This window comes from Trachurus trachurus (genome assembly GCF_905171665.1).
Source record: "Trachurus trachurus genome assembly, chromosome: 11".
In the NCBI taxonomy this organism is placed as follows: Eukaryota; Metazoa; Chordata; class Actinopteri; order Carangiformes; family Carangidae; genus Trachurus; species Trachurus trachurus.
In genome coordinates, this window is record NC_139904.1 from 17425527 (window position 1) to 17442715 (window position 17189).

A 17189-nucleotide genomic window follows, 5' to 3' on the forward strand; every position below is an offset into this window, starting at 1 on the left:
TTTAAATTGCTAATGTAATGTTTGTCACACTTGGCAGGAATATTGTAATGCATATGAAAATGCACAGAGCATTAGGACTAATCGTGAGGTAACCTTTAGAAGAGGGAGGCTCCATCAAGGGAGAGAGAAAAGTGTTGGTGGAAGTGGAAGCCGGAAGGTGAGTGATTGCTGTTTCTCAGGTGAAGTAAGGTCAGTGGGCCAAATGGAAAAAAAATTGAGGAAGGAAATCTTTTTCTGAAGGATTATGGGAAAAGGAGGCAAACCGAATTAAATCCATTATCGGAACAACTTGAGTGTGTGTGTGTGTGTGTGTGTTGCCATCTCAGCCAGTGAGTGGGTGCATGCCCTTTTGGTTCAGCTGTAGCTTTTCAGGCTAAGGTGCAGCAAATAGAGACTGACTGTGAACCAGTAAATTGATTTGCTGGCTGGTGGAGCTACAAAACACAGAGGGGGGAGTTCCAGCTCTGCAGGGAAAAATACAGAGCTCCAGCTGGTCATTTTAGATTTAAAAGGATCTTGGCCAGAGTTAGATGAGAACATTGATGTATCTCATTCCTCTACCTACTCTAAATGAGAAGGGGGAGCATACATCAGTCCGACTGCCCAAAAGTCCGACAGCTCATTTCTCCGACTACCCATTCTACAGTGTTAAGGTTAGGTTTAGGGTAAGGTTAAGGGTTAGGGCTACTTAAGTCGGAGAAGTGGGAGGTCGGACTAATGGACGCAAAAATAAAGAAATGTATGGTCGGAGAAATGGGTAGTCAGACACATCCAATGAGAAGCTAGAGTCAGCAGCTAGTTAGCTTAGCATAAAAACTAGAGGTAGTTAGGAAGTTAAGCCCACGAATGAACATGTTATATTTGATTTATGCAATTTTTAAAAAAAAGTGTAGAAGAATTTACCATTTTACAGGCAGTTGTCTCAGATTGTGTTTACAGTCTTCATATTCAGCTCAGCTAACTAGCTCCTGGCAATTGTTTCATATTTAATAAACAAATAAGAGCGGAATTAAACTTCCCATCTAACTCTCAGCAAGAAAGTGAACTAGTGTAATTCCCTTCACAATTTCTGAAATTAGTTTTGAATCCTCATGACATTTGCTTTGAACATTAAAGAGAAAATACAAAGCGAGAAGAAAGACGCGCAGAAACGAGTCAAAGGCAAAATGATAAAACACATGATAACTACAAATGACAAGCAGTAATGTGAGGCCATATTCACAGCAAATCATCTACTTTAAGGAGATGACGGTGCCATCGCAGGATCCAGCAGCAGCACATGAAAAATGCTTTGGTAAACCGAGTTGGCAGCAGAGGTGGAGCAGCTGCATTGGAAAGCTAGAGTGTGAAGTTGGACGCAGAGGGTTTATAGCAAAGTCAACTTAACACTACCAAGTGAATTAAGCGCGTGTGGGCAGAGCTCAAAGCAGGCAGTGAAGGCAGCTGTCTGCAGCAGCGGTGGGAGCCGGTGAATGGCCGTGGTTGGAGGGGATGGCACACTGACTGAGGCAGAGTCACTTTAACCCCTAAGCAAGTCTCCACCTCCTCCAGTGCTGCCCCCACAGAAACCCCCTGGGCTAACATAGAATTAGCTTTATCCTCTGCATTTTAGAATGAAGATCTTTACATCCTTTGCTTTAAAGGGATAGTTCAACATTTTGGCAATTTGGCAAATAATGTAACGTTACGAGACAGAGTTGTTTTCGAGGCAAATGCAGAGACTGCTTGCTGAAAAACTGTTCCCGACGGGAACGTGCGTCAGCGGTTTTGCATGAATTTGTCTCTAAAACATCTCTGTCTCATAATGTTCCATTATTATCTCATAGCGTGGTGAATGTGCAGGTCACAACTTTTACATGAGAGTGTTTTGGAGTTGTTTAAGTGTGTATTTGATGAGTTTGATGAGGGAAACCAATAAATCCCATTAGCCTCCTTGGCGTAGCTCGTTCTAAAAATAGCTTGCACCGACAATTTGCCAAAATGTTGAACTATCCCTTTAACAACGTATTCCACATCTCTGGGCGTCGGACATCCTCACCTGCCCTGAAACTATCCATTACACATCTCCTGTGGCGAGAGGAAAGTGTACTGTCAGCATAACATTTTCTGTCTCCTTCTCTGTGTCTGTGCCATATGTGCATCTGTCGTGGCTGGATTGTGTGAAGACTGCATAAAATTTTGATCACAATGCAAGTGAGATTCCTCTGGGATGTGACCTCACGTCAGAATAAAACAAGAAAAAGCTGTCACGAGAGCCTCCAGAGCTGCGAGCTGCCGCATCCTGACACAATCGGATGATAGAATTCACACTGACAAGATCAACGTGAGCCCATTGTAAATCGAGCAGTCCCTCCAGAAAGTCCAACAGACTTGTGATGTTAATATCTTTTACCAAAATTAGGCTTTTGTTCGCTGTCCTGTTGTATATCAATAATAAGACTGCACGTTTATACAACTACATATTTATGAGGGGGGAAAAAAGTCCCCAGGTCAGACAACCAGACTACGCTCGTTGCATTTCCTGTCTGTCTCTACTGCCTCTATCACATGAACTCATAAAATGGCCAAAAACAATAGGATGATGGTACATCATGGTAGGATTATGGTAGTCACAAACTGATTCAGAAATGTTTGATAAATAATCCTCAGTAACTAAATTTTGCTAACATTATCCATCCTAAGCAAATGGTAATCTCAGATGAGGCAAGACAATCCCCTCAGTTTAGTGAAATGAACAATAGACTGTTTATTGTCCTATGAATTCAACTTTTATGTATAAAAGGATGTGATATAATACTGCTTTGTGACGTCTCTTTAAATAGTAATTGAGATATTTTAGTAGTGTGTCCCGACTTTGCTCTCAGTCGAGCCACATGTTTGGCCGAGACACCATAATACAAACAGGACAACTTCACACTTCACAGTATGAATATAACAGGTTTCATAAATATCATCAGTCTCCTCAGTAACAATTGCAACACACACTTCAATACAGAGCACTATAATTAGACCATCTACGCTATACTGTAATCACAAACAATACATAATCAGCTGATGGGTTAAAGGCCGTGTAGCAGCAGCAAAATAAAAAAAAGGACGGTAGCCTTGGGCAGCAAAGGTGAGAGGTTCCCATGCAGAGGAATTGTAGTGTAGTGTGCTAATCCACTAAAATAAATCAGCACACAAAGCAGCATGTCAGCCATCCAAGCAAGAACAGATTTCATTGTTTATGGATGAGTTGTGTCAGAGGCTCAAAGCTGCTCACCATGTGAGTGTATAAAAAGGCTTCTTTTTCCAAGTTACATTTACTGTATGTTTCATCTTTGTGATGGATGTGGAGCAGAACTGTGAGGCCCTAACAGTGGAAATCAAACTATCAATTAAAGGCAAAATGCCTAACAGGCTCATCCTGCATATATCCTCCTGTTGCTGTTATTGTCTTATTGATCTCAGTGATTTAGACACAACACAGGCAGCATCGCAACAGACAGATTATGCATGTTTACAATGTCAGAAATAGCTTTGATTAGGGGTGTTGCGTGGCGCAGTGGTTAAAGCGGCCGCCCCATGTAGAGGCTACAGTCCTCAACGCAGGCGTCCCCGGTTCGAATCCCACGTCGGGCAGATCTTTCCTGCATGTCACCCCCCCCCCCTTTCCTGTCTATCTCACTGTGTACTATCAAATAAAGCCAAAAAAATATACTTAAAAAAAAAAAAATAGCTTTGATTTGATAAATAAAGTTAATATAAACCATGAGGAAACACACAGTTGCTTTAAAAGCCTTTCCATAATGTATTTGTGGGACCTGTGATAAACTGACAACCTGTCCACAGTCTTCAACTTGGCTTTTGCCCAGAACATCCTGGGACAGACTCCAACCACCCATGAGACTCAGAATATGCAACCAGACTTTGGATGTGTGGTGGTGTAACCATAAAATTACAGCAGGGCTTCACACTGTCAGTGTTAGTTACCTCTCTTGGTCGGCACTCCGAAACCGGGGCAAAATCATCTGTCTGAAGCTGCTGGTCCGGTCCAGTTTGGGCTGACTTTTAGCCCTCTTGATGGAACCCTTCAACCTTCGATTGAGAAAACTCTGAAGATTTAACAAAGGAAAAATGGACAAAAAAACACAGTTCAGAAGAGAAGCATATGGCACAAACCCATAAAAAGAGCTGTGATTAATAAGCACACAAATGTATGTATGGGAATTTTACAGTTTTGATTCCTATCTATGAAAGTGTCAACTCTCATTCAAGCATCAAATTGTTTTTGCTTCCCTAGTGAGAATTAGTAATCTACAATATCAGACTGGACCCCAAAAAAGCCAATCTGTATTTATTTTCTGTAAGAGATGGCACTGTAAGATATGACAGGCTTTGCTGTACTCACCGGCTGTCTGAAGGGCTGTGGAGTGGTGTTGGGAGGGGTTTCCATGCTTGACTGTCTTACAGAGGCAAAACTTGCCCTGCGAGATTGGTCTATGAAGAAAAAATGCCAAAAAGAAATAAGAAAATGAAAAAAGGACAAAAGTTGATCAATAAATATGAAATACAGACACAATGGGTTATTCTAGATATTATAAACTAGTTTGTGTTTGATTTTCTTTTCTGCATCTGGCTACGAAAACAGAAAAAAGATGCTGGTGTTATGTTACACCTAAAGATACAATAAGTTGCACCTTTTATGACCCACATTTAATTTTCAATTTCTTAAGAGAGGACCATTTTTGTACATTATCACAATTTATAACAATGTCTTATTCAGAGTTTATTATTACCCTGGAGCTGCCTTGGTAACATACAGTATATAGAGAGAAAGAGAGTCCAAAACACAGCAACAGCACACGCAAGCAAGCTACCAGCACATCAACAACGCAGAATAGCAGGTGGACGTGAAGCTCACCAACAAAGACAGACAGCTACAGCCTCCAAAGAACTACAAAGAACAACAATGTGACAGTCTGAAAGACGCTTGTATGTTGTCTGCAAAAGCAGCTATTTTTCCTCCCTGACACTTAAATACGTTTTGAATCTAGCGGAAAATGGTGTGGGAACTATATTGGACACCTATATAATCTGAAGAGGAGACACGCTCTTATGAGTCATCTTGAAGCTCCCAGGCTTTGTCTGACTTTAAGCCTGTGCAAACTCTGGAACATGGAGCCGGATCTATAAAAGTATGAGCAGCTATCTTTAGGGAATCAGATCTGATGCTTCCTCTATATATGACTGTGTGCTGACTAAAAAAGACAGGGCCGAGGCCCCGGAGCAGGGGAATCATGAATACTCCATACATTGCTCTTTATCTCACCATACAAACAGAAATTCAAGAGGGTTTTTAAAAAAAAAAGAAGAAAAAAAACAGCAGAATGAATGTGAGTTTTGGAGCACGGTGTAAATTTCCTCCCTCTTTCATTCCTAATCGTCCTGTTTCTTTGCCTGGTGAATCACTGCCCATATGCTCCATTGGTTTGATTCAAATCAGTCCGGTATTTCCCTCATTGAAGCAATTTCCCCCTGTCACAGAAATCGTTGACCAGTCAGGTGCGACAAAGAATGAGGAAGCCATCTCTCAGTGTAGCTGGCTCGATGTGTAACTACAGTATAATCATTAAAAATAGGGGACAGAATAGTAGCAGTAAGCCTCGATGAGACTGATGCTGTCCTCTGACAACTCTTGTGTTGACACATTGATCAAATGTGAAAAATATGTTAACCGCTACCGCAGCCTCCGTGTCAACTGAAAACTACAATAGTGGGACAGATGTATCACTTCCTACCAATTTAAAGATCAGGACAAAACATTTATGAAATACCTACCCTCCCTTTGCTTTAGGAACATGATGTTACTAGTTTAACCCCACACAGATCAGGGTTTGTGACGACAGAAGTACAAAGGGTAAAGGTAGAATGTGGTCCTTACTTGTTAGAACCACATTCTTCTTTTTATTCATGTTTTCAGCTATTGTTAGGTTTTTATTCATCGCTTAAGTCAGTTATAATCAATAACATCCATCATACATTTGATCCTTTGAAGCCACAGATTCATGCATATAGTCTCTTAAAGCTAAAAATGTGATCAGGCCTCATGTTGATATTCACTCGCGCGCTTCTATTTTTATCTCTGATTGATCCGTTGAGGTAATTTTTTTCTTTTTTCTTTTCTTTTTTTTCTGAAATTACCCATTACCCAAAGGAGCTGTTTTTTTCCCTTTGCTACAGAGAATCAAAACACTCTGTCATCCTATGATTTCCCTGCTCCCAAAGCCTGTAAATAGGCTACTCTCCAGGTTCTATTCTGAATCCCAGCTAATTGTTTGGTATCCATGGAAACAACTCCGAGGGCTTCTACTTGAACCGTAGAAGATATTGGCACACAACTGCACAATAAAGATGATGAAAAAGTAACATGCAGCACACAACGCAGCGTTTGTGTGACCTGATGATCAGACCTATCAGCTGCCCGCCCGCGAGGGGGAATCGTCCTCAGCTGGAGGAAACGTTTCAGCTTCCATTGTGTCTCATGTGTTTGGGGCTGAATCCTGACACTTCTGTGAAGGCAGATCGAACGAGGATGCGGAGGAAAATTATTGTTTAGCATCTTTTTCCGATTCTAACGCAGCTGTTCGGCTAAAAGAGTCACCTGCAACATGTGGTGCTCTAAGTAAACGTGATATACTAGAACACATGGATGTGTTCACATGGGCTATTCTGAATGTAAATTGCTGTCAGGACGGAGTGTGTGGGCGGCAACAGCCTCTAGCTAACTGAGATGCAGAGGGAGAGAAAGACAGAAAGAGGAAGACTCTGAGTGGGTGTTGGAGAAACATACTCAACCTTTACTTTTCTTTTACTAATACATATTTAGAAACTTAGTTGTTTTTTTAATAAACTAGACAAAATCATAACCTCTTTATAGGAGGAGTATGGTTATAGTTAAATATAGAACAGTAGGCTATAATGTAGTTAAATATATGCAGTATTTTTCAAGGGAGTGATTACAACCTGCGCAGGCTTAGAGAAATATAAATTCAAATACTTGCTTCTGTAAAAACCATGAAATATCATAGCAGCTATTAATTTACCAAAATATAGGCTACTTAATAGTTAGTACTTTATAATCACAATTGCATAGAGTCATGAAAAAACTGAAATTACTGAAACTATAGGGATGCACTGCTCCAATCTACTGGACTGCCTTATCAGCTATGATGAAACCCTCATTTATTGCATATAAATGCTTCATTAAACAATCAAACTTGAGAAATTGCCATGTTTTCGAGGTATTTGGTCATAAAACAAAACATTTGGACAAAAGTCAGGGTACCATCAAAGTCAGTAGGACTCTGGCCACCACATTTCATGGCATTCAATCTAATACCTGTTTGTGGATCAAAGTGGTTTGACTGACCGACCCACAGATAATGATCCCAATGAGTTCTACACAGACTTTACATTTGGAAAAGGGAGCATAATGGCACCGGTTAGCACTGTGTATGATCAGATACCATGAGTTGAGGTATCAGGATCAGAGAAATGTTGGATTGGTGGGTCTTCAGCTATAATACAATCCTAGATGCTGCCTGTTTGTTGGGTTGCAGATGCACTTTCTTAAAAAGAAAAGGCTCACTACTCTATGTGAACAAGTTTTCACACGTATTACAAAACAGTTCACAGACCCACACAGTTATTTACTGTAAGTTATTTTACAGTTTGACTGCATCCTCTCAAGTGACGCCTCTGTCATCTGGAGGACACAATTATGACTAAAGTAATAATAGCCTTGCCAAAATTCCCACAGAGACTGCTGCTAGGATGATATATGGCTTTCAGGATGGTCTGTCTATATATAGTATGTTTGTCATTTTTAATGGAAAATCACACCAGTATGGATCCTTATGCTGATGCCAAGAAGAACACTAAAATATGAACAGTCAGTTGCATTGTCACTCATGGTGAGAATGTGCGATTGTTTATATATGTAAATATCAAAATGTAGGCTACCCTCTTTACAGCTCTAATACATTTTCTGTTTTGTCACATGTATGAGCCCGTTCCAGTGTTGTGAGAGCTACAAATTACATAATTTACATCTCATGATACACCACATTTAGGGTGGGAGCCGACCCATTTGGTAAGGTGAGTGTATTTGATTTTATTGTGACGACTGTAATGTCCATTTTGGAACGACAGCGTTTCCAAAAACAGATCATTCTCAGTTGTGATGTCTGGTCTGGAGACTTCATGACAACGAGGAGCCTCTGGTGACTCACTGACAGGTCCACTGGGGCAGATGTTGCATCTATGTCATATGGACGTCTGTGTAATTACGATATTCTGACTGACCACATGACCAACAATAAACTGGTAATAATGTCTGGGAATTTGCCAACCTTTCCAACAGCTTAATGTCCATAAAAAAAAATGCTGAAATAAATCCTGATATAATGGTGCTGTGAAATGCAGGATGCCTACAAAGAACTGTTGAACAAGAACAACTGGGAAAATGTTATCAAATTAAAGCAGGTAATTAAATTAAAGCAGGGTTTTTTTGGGGGTGTGTGTGTGTGGGGGACACTGAGGACACTGTAACTGATCTGCTTTATGGTAATTCATAGTTTACACTGTATGTACCTATTCAAAAGCATTTGACGACACAGGATATTAATTTAAAACTATAATTACTCCCTCACAGCTACAGTATACGCATCTGCCAACCAACCAAGATATAGAAAATAGTGTCACAATCTCAGCTCTCTGAGTCACAGCATTGAATAGTGGCCAGAGGTGGTTTTACAGAAAATGATAATGTCATATGAAGTTGACCTTTGGCCATCTGGATATAAAATGTAATGATTTTTATCAGTGATGCTGGACGTTTGTTTTAAACTGTGTCATAATTTCCATATAATGTGTGAGTTGTTTGTGTGATTTGTGACATCACTGTAGCCTTGACCTTTGCCCTGTGCCCACTTAAGTCTAGTCAATTTCTCTTTGAGTCCGCGAGTACCTTTGTGCCACAATCAAAGAAATTCCCTCAAGGAGTTACTGAGTCATCGCATTCACAAGAATATGGTGGATGAATGAACAGACGGGCAAATATGAAGGTATTCTTTTAGGGACACAAGGTAAAAAAAACTGTATCTTGTGACATGTCTGTGACTTCGACCTTTGAGTCTAAACACATGTAATTTATCCTTGTTTCTATAATGGTATATTAGAAGAAAATCCTTCAAAGCTTTACTAAGATATTGTGTTTAGATTAATATTTGACCACCAAAATCGAATCACTTCATAACTATATAACTCCTTTGATGAACGTTCTCTTACGATATGTCTAAGAATTTAGACTCAACGCTCATGTTGTGATCACGAAGCTCACACAATGATCCGTCCCGATGCTGGCTTAAACAATATGATGTTAGGCAACTTTTTGTGGATGTTGAGTCTGCAGCGTTACTCCAACACCTGCCAACTGTCCCAAATTTCAAACAATAACTGCAACATTACGTTACAGGGCGTGATCATGACACCCCAACTCACACAGGTCAATGACTGACATGTGACCTCACCACTGTAAGTCTCAAGGTGTTAACAAGCTCACAAGAGGTTAACTGAACAAGCCTTCTGGATGCACTCATTTGGCAGACTGTCCTTGCCCTATACCTTGTAAGTTGGCAGATGCTTTTATCCAAAGCCATGCAAGAGGTGAAAGGTCTTCAAGGACCTCAAGCAAGTCCTTCATACAGCACTAAGAAGTACAAAGATCTGGATGACTAATTATCTTTACGTACCCAAGAAAGGCTACATAAATACAGATTGATAAAGTACACTGGGTCAAAGGTGGCTTACATGCCATTATTAATGCATAACAGTGTCACAGCTGTTGAAAAACCACACACACAGTGAGTGTGTGTAGAAAGTTAAGGCCAGTCATTAACAGCGAGCTGTCCAAACAATCAGTTTGAGTGACTGACAGGAGCAAAATCTCACTACATCAACCTTGTGGCTCTTTGACAAGCCAGCAGCATCGCCCCGGGAGGTTTGACGCCGTTCAAGTGTGAGCAGTGATTTACAGAGCGCAGAATGACGTTGGAGAAGCCAAACACACAGAGACATACACCGCTGGCATTTAGAGAATCACCTGCCTGATGGAATAAACTCTTGTCTCGCAACGCCTGGTGATTTCAAATGAAAGGTGAATAAACATGAGGGCTACTGTTGAATACAGTTAAACTGCCTTTTGAGTACAAACTCAGGAACTGATATATTCAAACTGGCTAAATTATGCACCCTGCATGATGCATGCACTCAAAAGTTGAGCAAAAATAAGGACCGGTGACACTTCCGACTATGTTCAGTGGCACTCCGGCGCTATGTTTAGATACTGCACTGTAATCAAGTAAATGTAAAATGCACAGAAGAGGCAGAGCTGCGGGATTTGAAAGCAGAGGTGGGTGGAGGGGTTGAGGAATCAGGGGCAGTGTGGGCGCGAGGGAGCCACGGGAAAGAACCTGCGATCCGCTTGAAAACTGACAGATATTTTTGGAGGAACAGAAAGAAAAGTGACTTCTAACATCCTGCAGTGTAACCACGGTTTCTTAGGGCCAAGAGACAGGATTTTTTTCTTTCTTTTTTTCAAATGTAAATGCTCTCTGAGCGGAGGAAGGCATGAGAACAGTCACCTAAAAAAAACACACACACAATCTGAAGTAGCTCTCCATCACGCGTGTTTTCCAGCGTTCCCAGCTCTCTCCTGCTTGTCCCTCTGCCTGTGTGTGAGCCAGCCAAGGGGAGTGTGGCCTAGTTACCATAGGAACATGTTTGTAGCGTGTGCACTGCTCTCCATCAACACTACCTTCATTTTAGCTAATGTATTTAGAAGCATTATTGCTGTGCTTGTAAATGAGCAGACCCAAATTAAAGAGCTAGAAATGGTGAAAATGATATCCTTAGAAATTAAGCAGTGATTCGAAGCTCTTATCACTGACTGTTCTCAGCTACTTCTGTATTAAATCACCACATTATAGTTCACATCAGCCAAGACTTCCCCAGCATTATGAACCATCTCTTGTTTGTTTCAACTCAAAACAACACTGGCAGGCTAAGTGTTTGAGATGAAATAACGGCTTTACATGCTCCACTAACTCACAAAAAATTATTTGTCTTCCTGTTCTTTCGTGGGAGCAGAAATGGCAGCTTTCATTTGTGGAAGTAAAGAGCACCGAGAGGAGGAGGAAGACTCGGAGAATGTCAGAGCTGGAGTTAAAAGGTAAATGGCGCTATCAAACCTAGCGGATGTCAAAATTAAACTCCAGGAGTGTGACAAAGCAGGGCTCAGAGAGTGAGTGATGCTCCGGTGTAGGATTGAGTGGTAAAAATCCTCGATATATTGAGGTACTGTAAAGCTTCGTGGCGCTGAAAAGCACAGGAAAACGAGCAGAGCGGCACAGCTCGGGTTAAAGTGTGTGTCAAACCTTTCATTAACCATTGCCAACAGACATGTCGATGTGTGTCAGAGAAAACGGTGCACATATAAAAAACATTTAGAACAGAGAAAAATAAAATCTCATTGGACCACAACAGACTGGAGACGAGGCTGAGAAACTGCAGGAGGGACAGCTGACAGTGCAGAGACGTCGACCAGTTTGGGGCCAAACCGACTCACTTGGGGTTAAAACTCCAGATCCGCCACAGCAAACCTCCGCTTGACCAACCAACCCAAACTGACTCTGATGCGGCAGCCACGTCTTTGAAGATGTGTCCATGCAGCTATATGGCACAGACACAGGTTTGTTTGTGTTTTTAGCTTTTGACATTGCTGGCCCATTAGTCACTATACAACAATGACAAAAACAAAAAGAATACAAGAAGAATATTAACATGTTATCTTTCAGAATAACAAATAAATGAAAGTAAGTTCAAAATCCCCCCCCCCCCCCAAAAAAAAATGGTTAGAAAGTGCATCATTTCTGGCTCATGTTTTGCAAAAAAAAACAAGGAGAACTGTTTGAATTTGGGAATACAGTCACACCTTCATGTTACATACCATAATGAAAAAAACTGAAAGCCGGCAGGACACAGCAAATCATGATTTTGAATTACAAGTCACACTCAACTGATCGGAGCTGCCCTTTATAGACTTGTAAGCAAAATGTCATTATGCTGCTCAACCACAAGCTGTTTCTATGATTAATTGATAAGCATTCCTACAGACACATCAGCATTTGATTTCCATGTTTTCCCTGACTGGAACTTCGGGAGAGGAGGCTGAATGCATTATACATATTTCAAGTGTCATGCAGGCAAACGGGGACAACTTGGAAAACATTCAGGATATTTGATCAGCCTCTCATGACCATGGACATGACGCCAGCTTCAGCAGGGACTGAACAACAGCTGTTGGTTACAGGCTTGGTTGCATGAGATGATAACTAGTAAGGCTGTCGACTTAAATGAGACATCTGAAGTGGCTAACTCTTGCTACAGATTAAGAGGAAGATGATGCGAGGAAGGGTTTGTTGAGCAGCTCTGCGAGGACAAAATTAAGAGTATTTTGTGGCAGTAGGTTGTTAAATTGTTCTAAGTGAAAACAGAGGCTCAGGGTGGAAAAAATCACTGCAAAGATAAAAAAAAAAAAATAACTTGTTTTTTCTCTCTTGGGTTACTCTTGAAATTATAAGGAAGGGAAAACAGATCGTGGCTAGAGGCGAAATAGAACAATTTGAGAAGATTGCAGGACAGGAGCTCGTTGACAGACTCCTCTAATATATATTTTTTGTCTTTTAGAGAACATTCGAACAGACTGACAAAGCCTTTCTGTCCTTGGCAGCCAGAGAAAGCCCCCTCTGTGCACTGAAGATGGCTAAAAAGCAGCAGAATTACGACGGGAACTTGGTGTTGGAGAAGAGTCAGCTCTTTGCCGGCTGTCAGGCTCTCGGTTGTCGACTGTGGCAGAGTGGCAAGAGGACCAGATTCTCACCCGCTCACTAACAAATTAATTCCATCAAGATATGTGCAATATAGTTCTTATCCCGCATAGATGGAAATTACATATGGAGGAAGATGAGGGAATCCTGCAAGGGGCAATGAGTCAGAGTGAGCTGGACTTATCTCATTCTATCGAGTGTGCAGCCTCAGACATTTCATTAACTGAGACTCTTCTCTCTCCACTGCATTATGTTTTTTGGTTATTTTTTTTTGTTAAGGTGGGGAACTGTATTCACAAGGACACAGTCTCTTGCAATATGAAGATGGTGGCCACCAATCATATCATCACTGTTATAAAGTGTCCAAACATTACACATTACATTTGTTCTTATGGAGGAAAACTGTCACCACTGTCAAATCTCCTTTTTATCAATTACTAATTCAACCCTGGGAAATCCTGGTTTGTATTTTACTTTGGAAGTTGGGTGAAATTACAGAATCATATCTTGACGCATCATTATGCATATCTGAGCTCCCAGAAACCCTCCTGTAGTCGGTGCAGGTGTTCACTGTGCAACACCCAGTGATAGCTAATTAGCAAACTGCAGGTATCAGTGAAATCTCTGCAAAATGGCATTAAAAAAACAACAACTCTGAGCTGCTCACTGCCAATCAACCGAGAGCCATGCACTGACTTTGTGCAGAGATTACATTTAAAATTCTCTTGAATAAATAACTCAGATGAATTTATAATATTCCCCAGTGTGCAATGATATAGGAGTAATTTGATTATTCTATGTACAAGATGCACCCTGAGGGCAACACTGGGTAAACTGTGACACCTTTGGATGCCACGAAATTGCATTCAGAAAAAAAAAAAGCCTGGATAACTTGATAACTAGATTTTGTAGCACAAACTACATTTTGTGTTCTATGCAAATTCAGCAAGTGATAATGTAAGGCCTCATATCCTCCGAAGAACATGGTGCATAATCAGGCCTGTGTGAAAACTGTCTTATCAAACAGCCAGGAAGTGCTTGCAGGGGAAAATTTGGATTTTGTGCCAAATAACCAAAACAACCAACACATTTATTAGGAGAATGTTTCTAGAATAATCCATACGACTATTCTGGGGGGAAAAATCCTACTGAAAAAACACATGATTGACATGCGCACTAGGTGGTTATATGAAATCATAAGGCTATATCAGATGTCATGCAGCCTGCAATGGATCGCCTTAGAACAGGTTATGGTTCAGCACAACTCTGTATCTGAACACCTGTCCTCTGTCTGCCGGTGTGTTGGACACCTGAGCAGCAGGAGTGACCTTCACAGCTGTATCAACAGCTGCTGTACATCCTGAGCTGTAGACTTAGGCTACATACAGTAGGCTACACGCTTTTGTAAGGTGGACACCCATCAGCTTTAGCAACTCAATCAGTGGGCAGCAGCTATCTCTGACTGCACTGTGACGTCAGGTGAATATATAGGATATGGCAAGTTTTAGGGTGTGAGACACTGTCCCCTCTGTCCACAGTGGATGTACAACACTTACCCAAAAACTCAGGACTTCCTGGTGATGAAATCTTGACAGCTTAGTTACATCTATGGATGCAGACTGTATCCTGTGGGTTTCCAGGGCACTTGGGAAGGGGCTGAGGTTCCAGGTTTAACTTGCTTTGTTTTTGTTTTTTTTTAGGACAAAGGTAGAATCAGTTTGTGCAGACCTGAGAGACGTTTTCCAAATAAAAAGGCCGGTGTTGTCCTCTGTGAGAGACAGTTGTGTTTCAATCATTAGGGCCAATGTGTTGTGTTCAAAGCAAGGCAGCTCTTGTTTCTCACCTATGCTGCAGTGTGTCCGTGCATGCCTTTTGTCAGGTGTGAAGGCTCCAGAGAGGGAAAAACGTGAAGCTGGCTGTCACAGGGATCCACCTCCACCTTCAGCTCAGTCCATCACTGTAGCCACAGCTTGCCCATCAGCGGCGGCGGCTCTGTCGTGCAGCTCAGCAGCAGCTCTCTTCTGCTTCTCCTCCCTCTCTTCTCCCTCGGCTCCCTGTCCTCCAACTCTATTGCAATCCAGGAACTGAGATGTGATCCCAACGCAGCTTCTTCGGTAATAAAGAGAATCCCTTCTGAGGACGGGTTTTGTCATCTTAATTGTTTGTTCTGGGCGCATGTGACTTCAAACAGCCCCTGCGTCGCTCCAGTATTTGAGAATATTATCAACTCCTGTTTGTGCTTTTTTTTTCTCTATAACGATCCACAGAGCCAATTAGTTCATCACTTATATTAAAACATTCCACAGAGATCAGCGACACTTAACACGGATGCTGTACGGTTACGTCTGCAGCACTGTGCACATCAATCATGCCGATTACTGATATTGAAATAAGGATAATGTTGGAGGTGATGCCTGTGGGCTGTGCCAACTCTGAGCATCACACGGACCTCACTGCACACCGCGCGCACTAAAAGCACAAAAGCATCACAATAAACATCCCAGGGGTATTTACAGGCGAAATCCCGATGATGTGCAGCAGCAGCAGCACCTGAGCATCTGATTCATGTACATTTTTCTTTTCTTCTTTTTTTTTGACGTGCTCCTTGTTTTTCTAGCTCGGCTGATTCAATCTTGGAAAGCGTCTGTAGTTCACCCTGCGTGGCATAACGACGTCCCCATAATCCAAAAAAAAAAAAAATCGAAACGAGGGAGGTGAATCCGGTGCCAAATTTGACACTGTGTCCTTTGCGCTCTCTCGCAGTCCGTCACACCTAATTTTGATTTAACGGCGGCGCTTGAAGAAAGGTGCTCGCTAAACCGAGAAGTCTCTCCCTGGAGGGCGGAGATAGTGCGTGAGATAGACAGAGAGAGAAACCAACGCCTCCAAAGGAAGGCGAGTCCGCCCTGCGCTGCTCCATCTCTGGAGTTTGTAACACCCGAAAATAAAACCAAGTGATGACGGCCGGCCGCCCACTGCGCCGAATAATTACGACGGAGATGAGGCTGGGGAGTATAACAAAGTTCATTGAAGTTACTTTTTTTGAATATGCAGAGTGGTTGCCGCACTTTTAATAAGGCTGAACTTTGCACACCTGAAAAATCTCCATAAACTTAGGCTATTTTTAGCCAACAGCAGGTGGGGAAGTGGTGCCTGTCATTTGGGATCAGTCAGACAGAAATAGGATCTAATACATTTCCCTGTAAACAACATTTTTAATAAGACAACACTTTGGGCAGCAGCTGCAGAGCCCATTGGTGACAAATGGGGGAAATAAGAGGTCGGCTGGCTCAACAGATTCTGATAACAAGATCCCCTGGGCCCAAGAAAAGCCTCAGGTTCACAGAGTAAGGATGGGGGGTTTGTGGGGGGCGTCAAATTAACTTTGCTTTGGAACTTGAGCCACTTTGACTTTTTCACCAGACAACCCTGGCATTGTTTACTTAGATCTGCAGGTCCCATCTTCACTTCACTTCACACACTGCAACTTGGGGAAAAAAACACATGCAAAGACTCAGTTGTGCCACAAAATCTTAACAACATATGCCAACACACAAACGCAACACAATGTTAGTGTTTCCAGGGTGACAAAAAGGTTTTTGACTGTAGAAGTGCTGAAGACGGCTTTCCTGTTGAAAAAAAGGGAGTTTATTATGACATAAATGTCACATGATTCAGATGTTATTGCAAATGTGTAGCCTACTGTTAGCTTAGCATTGGTATTTGTCACTTTTTGTGGTCCTGAAAGCATCTCTGTTGTGTTGTCAAATTAATGTTTGTTGTATGTTGTTTTCTGAATTCGTAGCACGTTCGTGGCTTTGCATGTGTTTTCTCTCAGGTTGTAGTGGGTTGAGCTCTCAGGGCCACCGTAGGTGTGAGCATTCAGCTGTCTGAGTGAGCTAAATCAAGTCATTCTTTACTTCTATTGCATGAAATTGTCCATCTGTGTGTGAACAGTGTTTCCTTGCCGAGACGCAGTGGAGGTACAGCAACACAAAAAGGCTAAAAGTGTAACTTTTAGAGGATACACGCTGGATGTGATTCAGATTTCTGCCCCTGGTGTTACAGCTCCTGCAGCTGCTGAACTGTGCACTGCTGCTGCTGTCCTGCTACAAAAGGAGGAGAAATAACAAAAGACCAACATCATCTTCAGTGTACAACATAGGCAGGAGTAGACTGTTTATTGACGCCTTGAACAAAATGTGACCCTCTCCCTTTAAAGCTCTCAGTGATGTTTTCTGTTTGAAAAAAAAAAAA

The 17189-nt window shown here is 41.7% G+C and overlaps 1 protein-coding gene across 1 annotated transcript in view; it reads right to left on the minus strand.

Moving 5' to 3' along the window:
- Positions 1-11771, minus strand: part of LOC310994057 (ras/Rap GTPase-activating protein SynGAP-like) — a gene marked incomplete at both ends in the record, with an annotated part of 31135 nt that extends 19364 nt beyond the window's left edge. The window contains 3 exons of the mRNA XM_083982579.1: positions 3976-4097; positions 4394-4482; positions 11672-11771. Of these exons, the coding sequence (XP_083838705.1) occupies positions 3976-4097; positions 4394-4482; positions 11672-11771 (311 nt within the window). The remainder of the gene's footprint in view (positions 1-3975; positions 4098-4393; positions 4483-11671) is intronic.
- Between the last annotated feature and the right edge of the window lie 5418 nt (positions 11772-17189).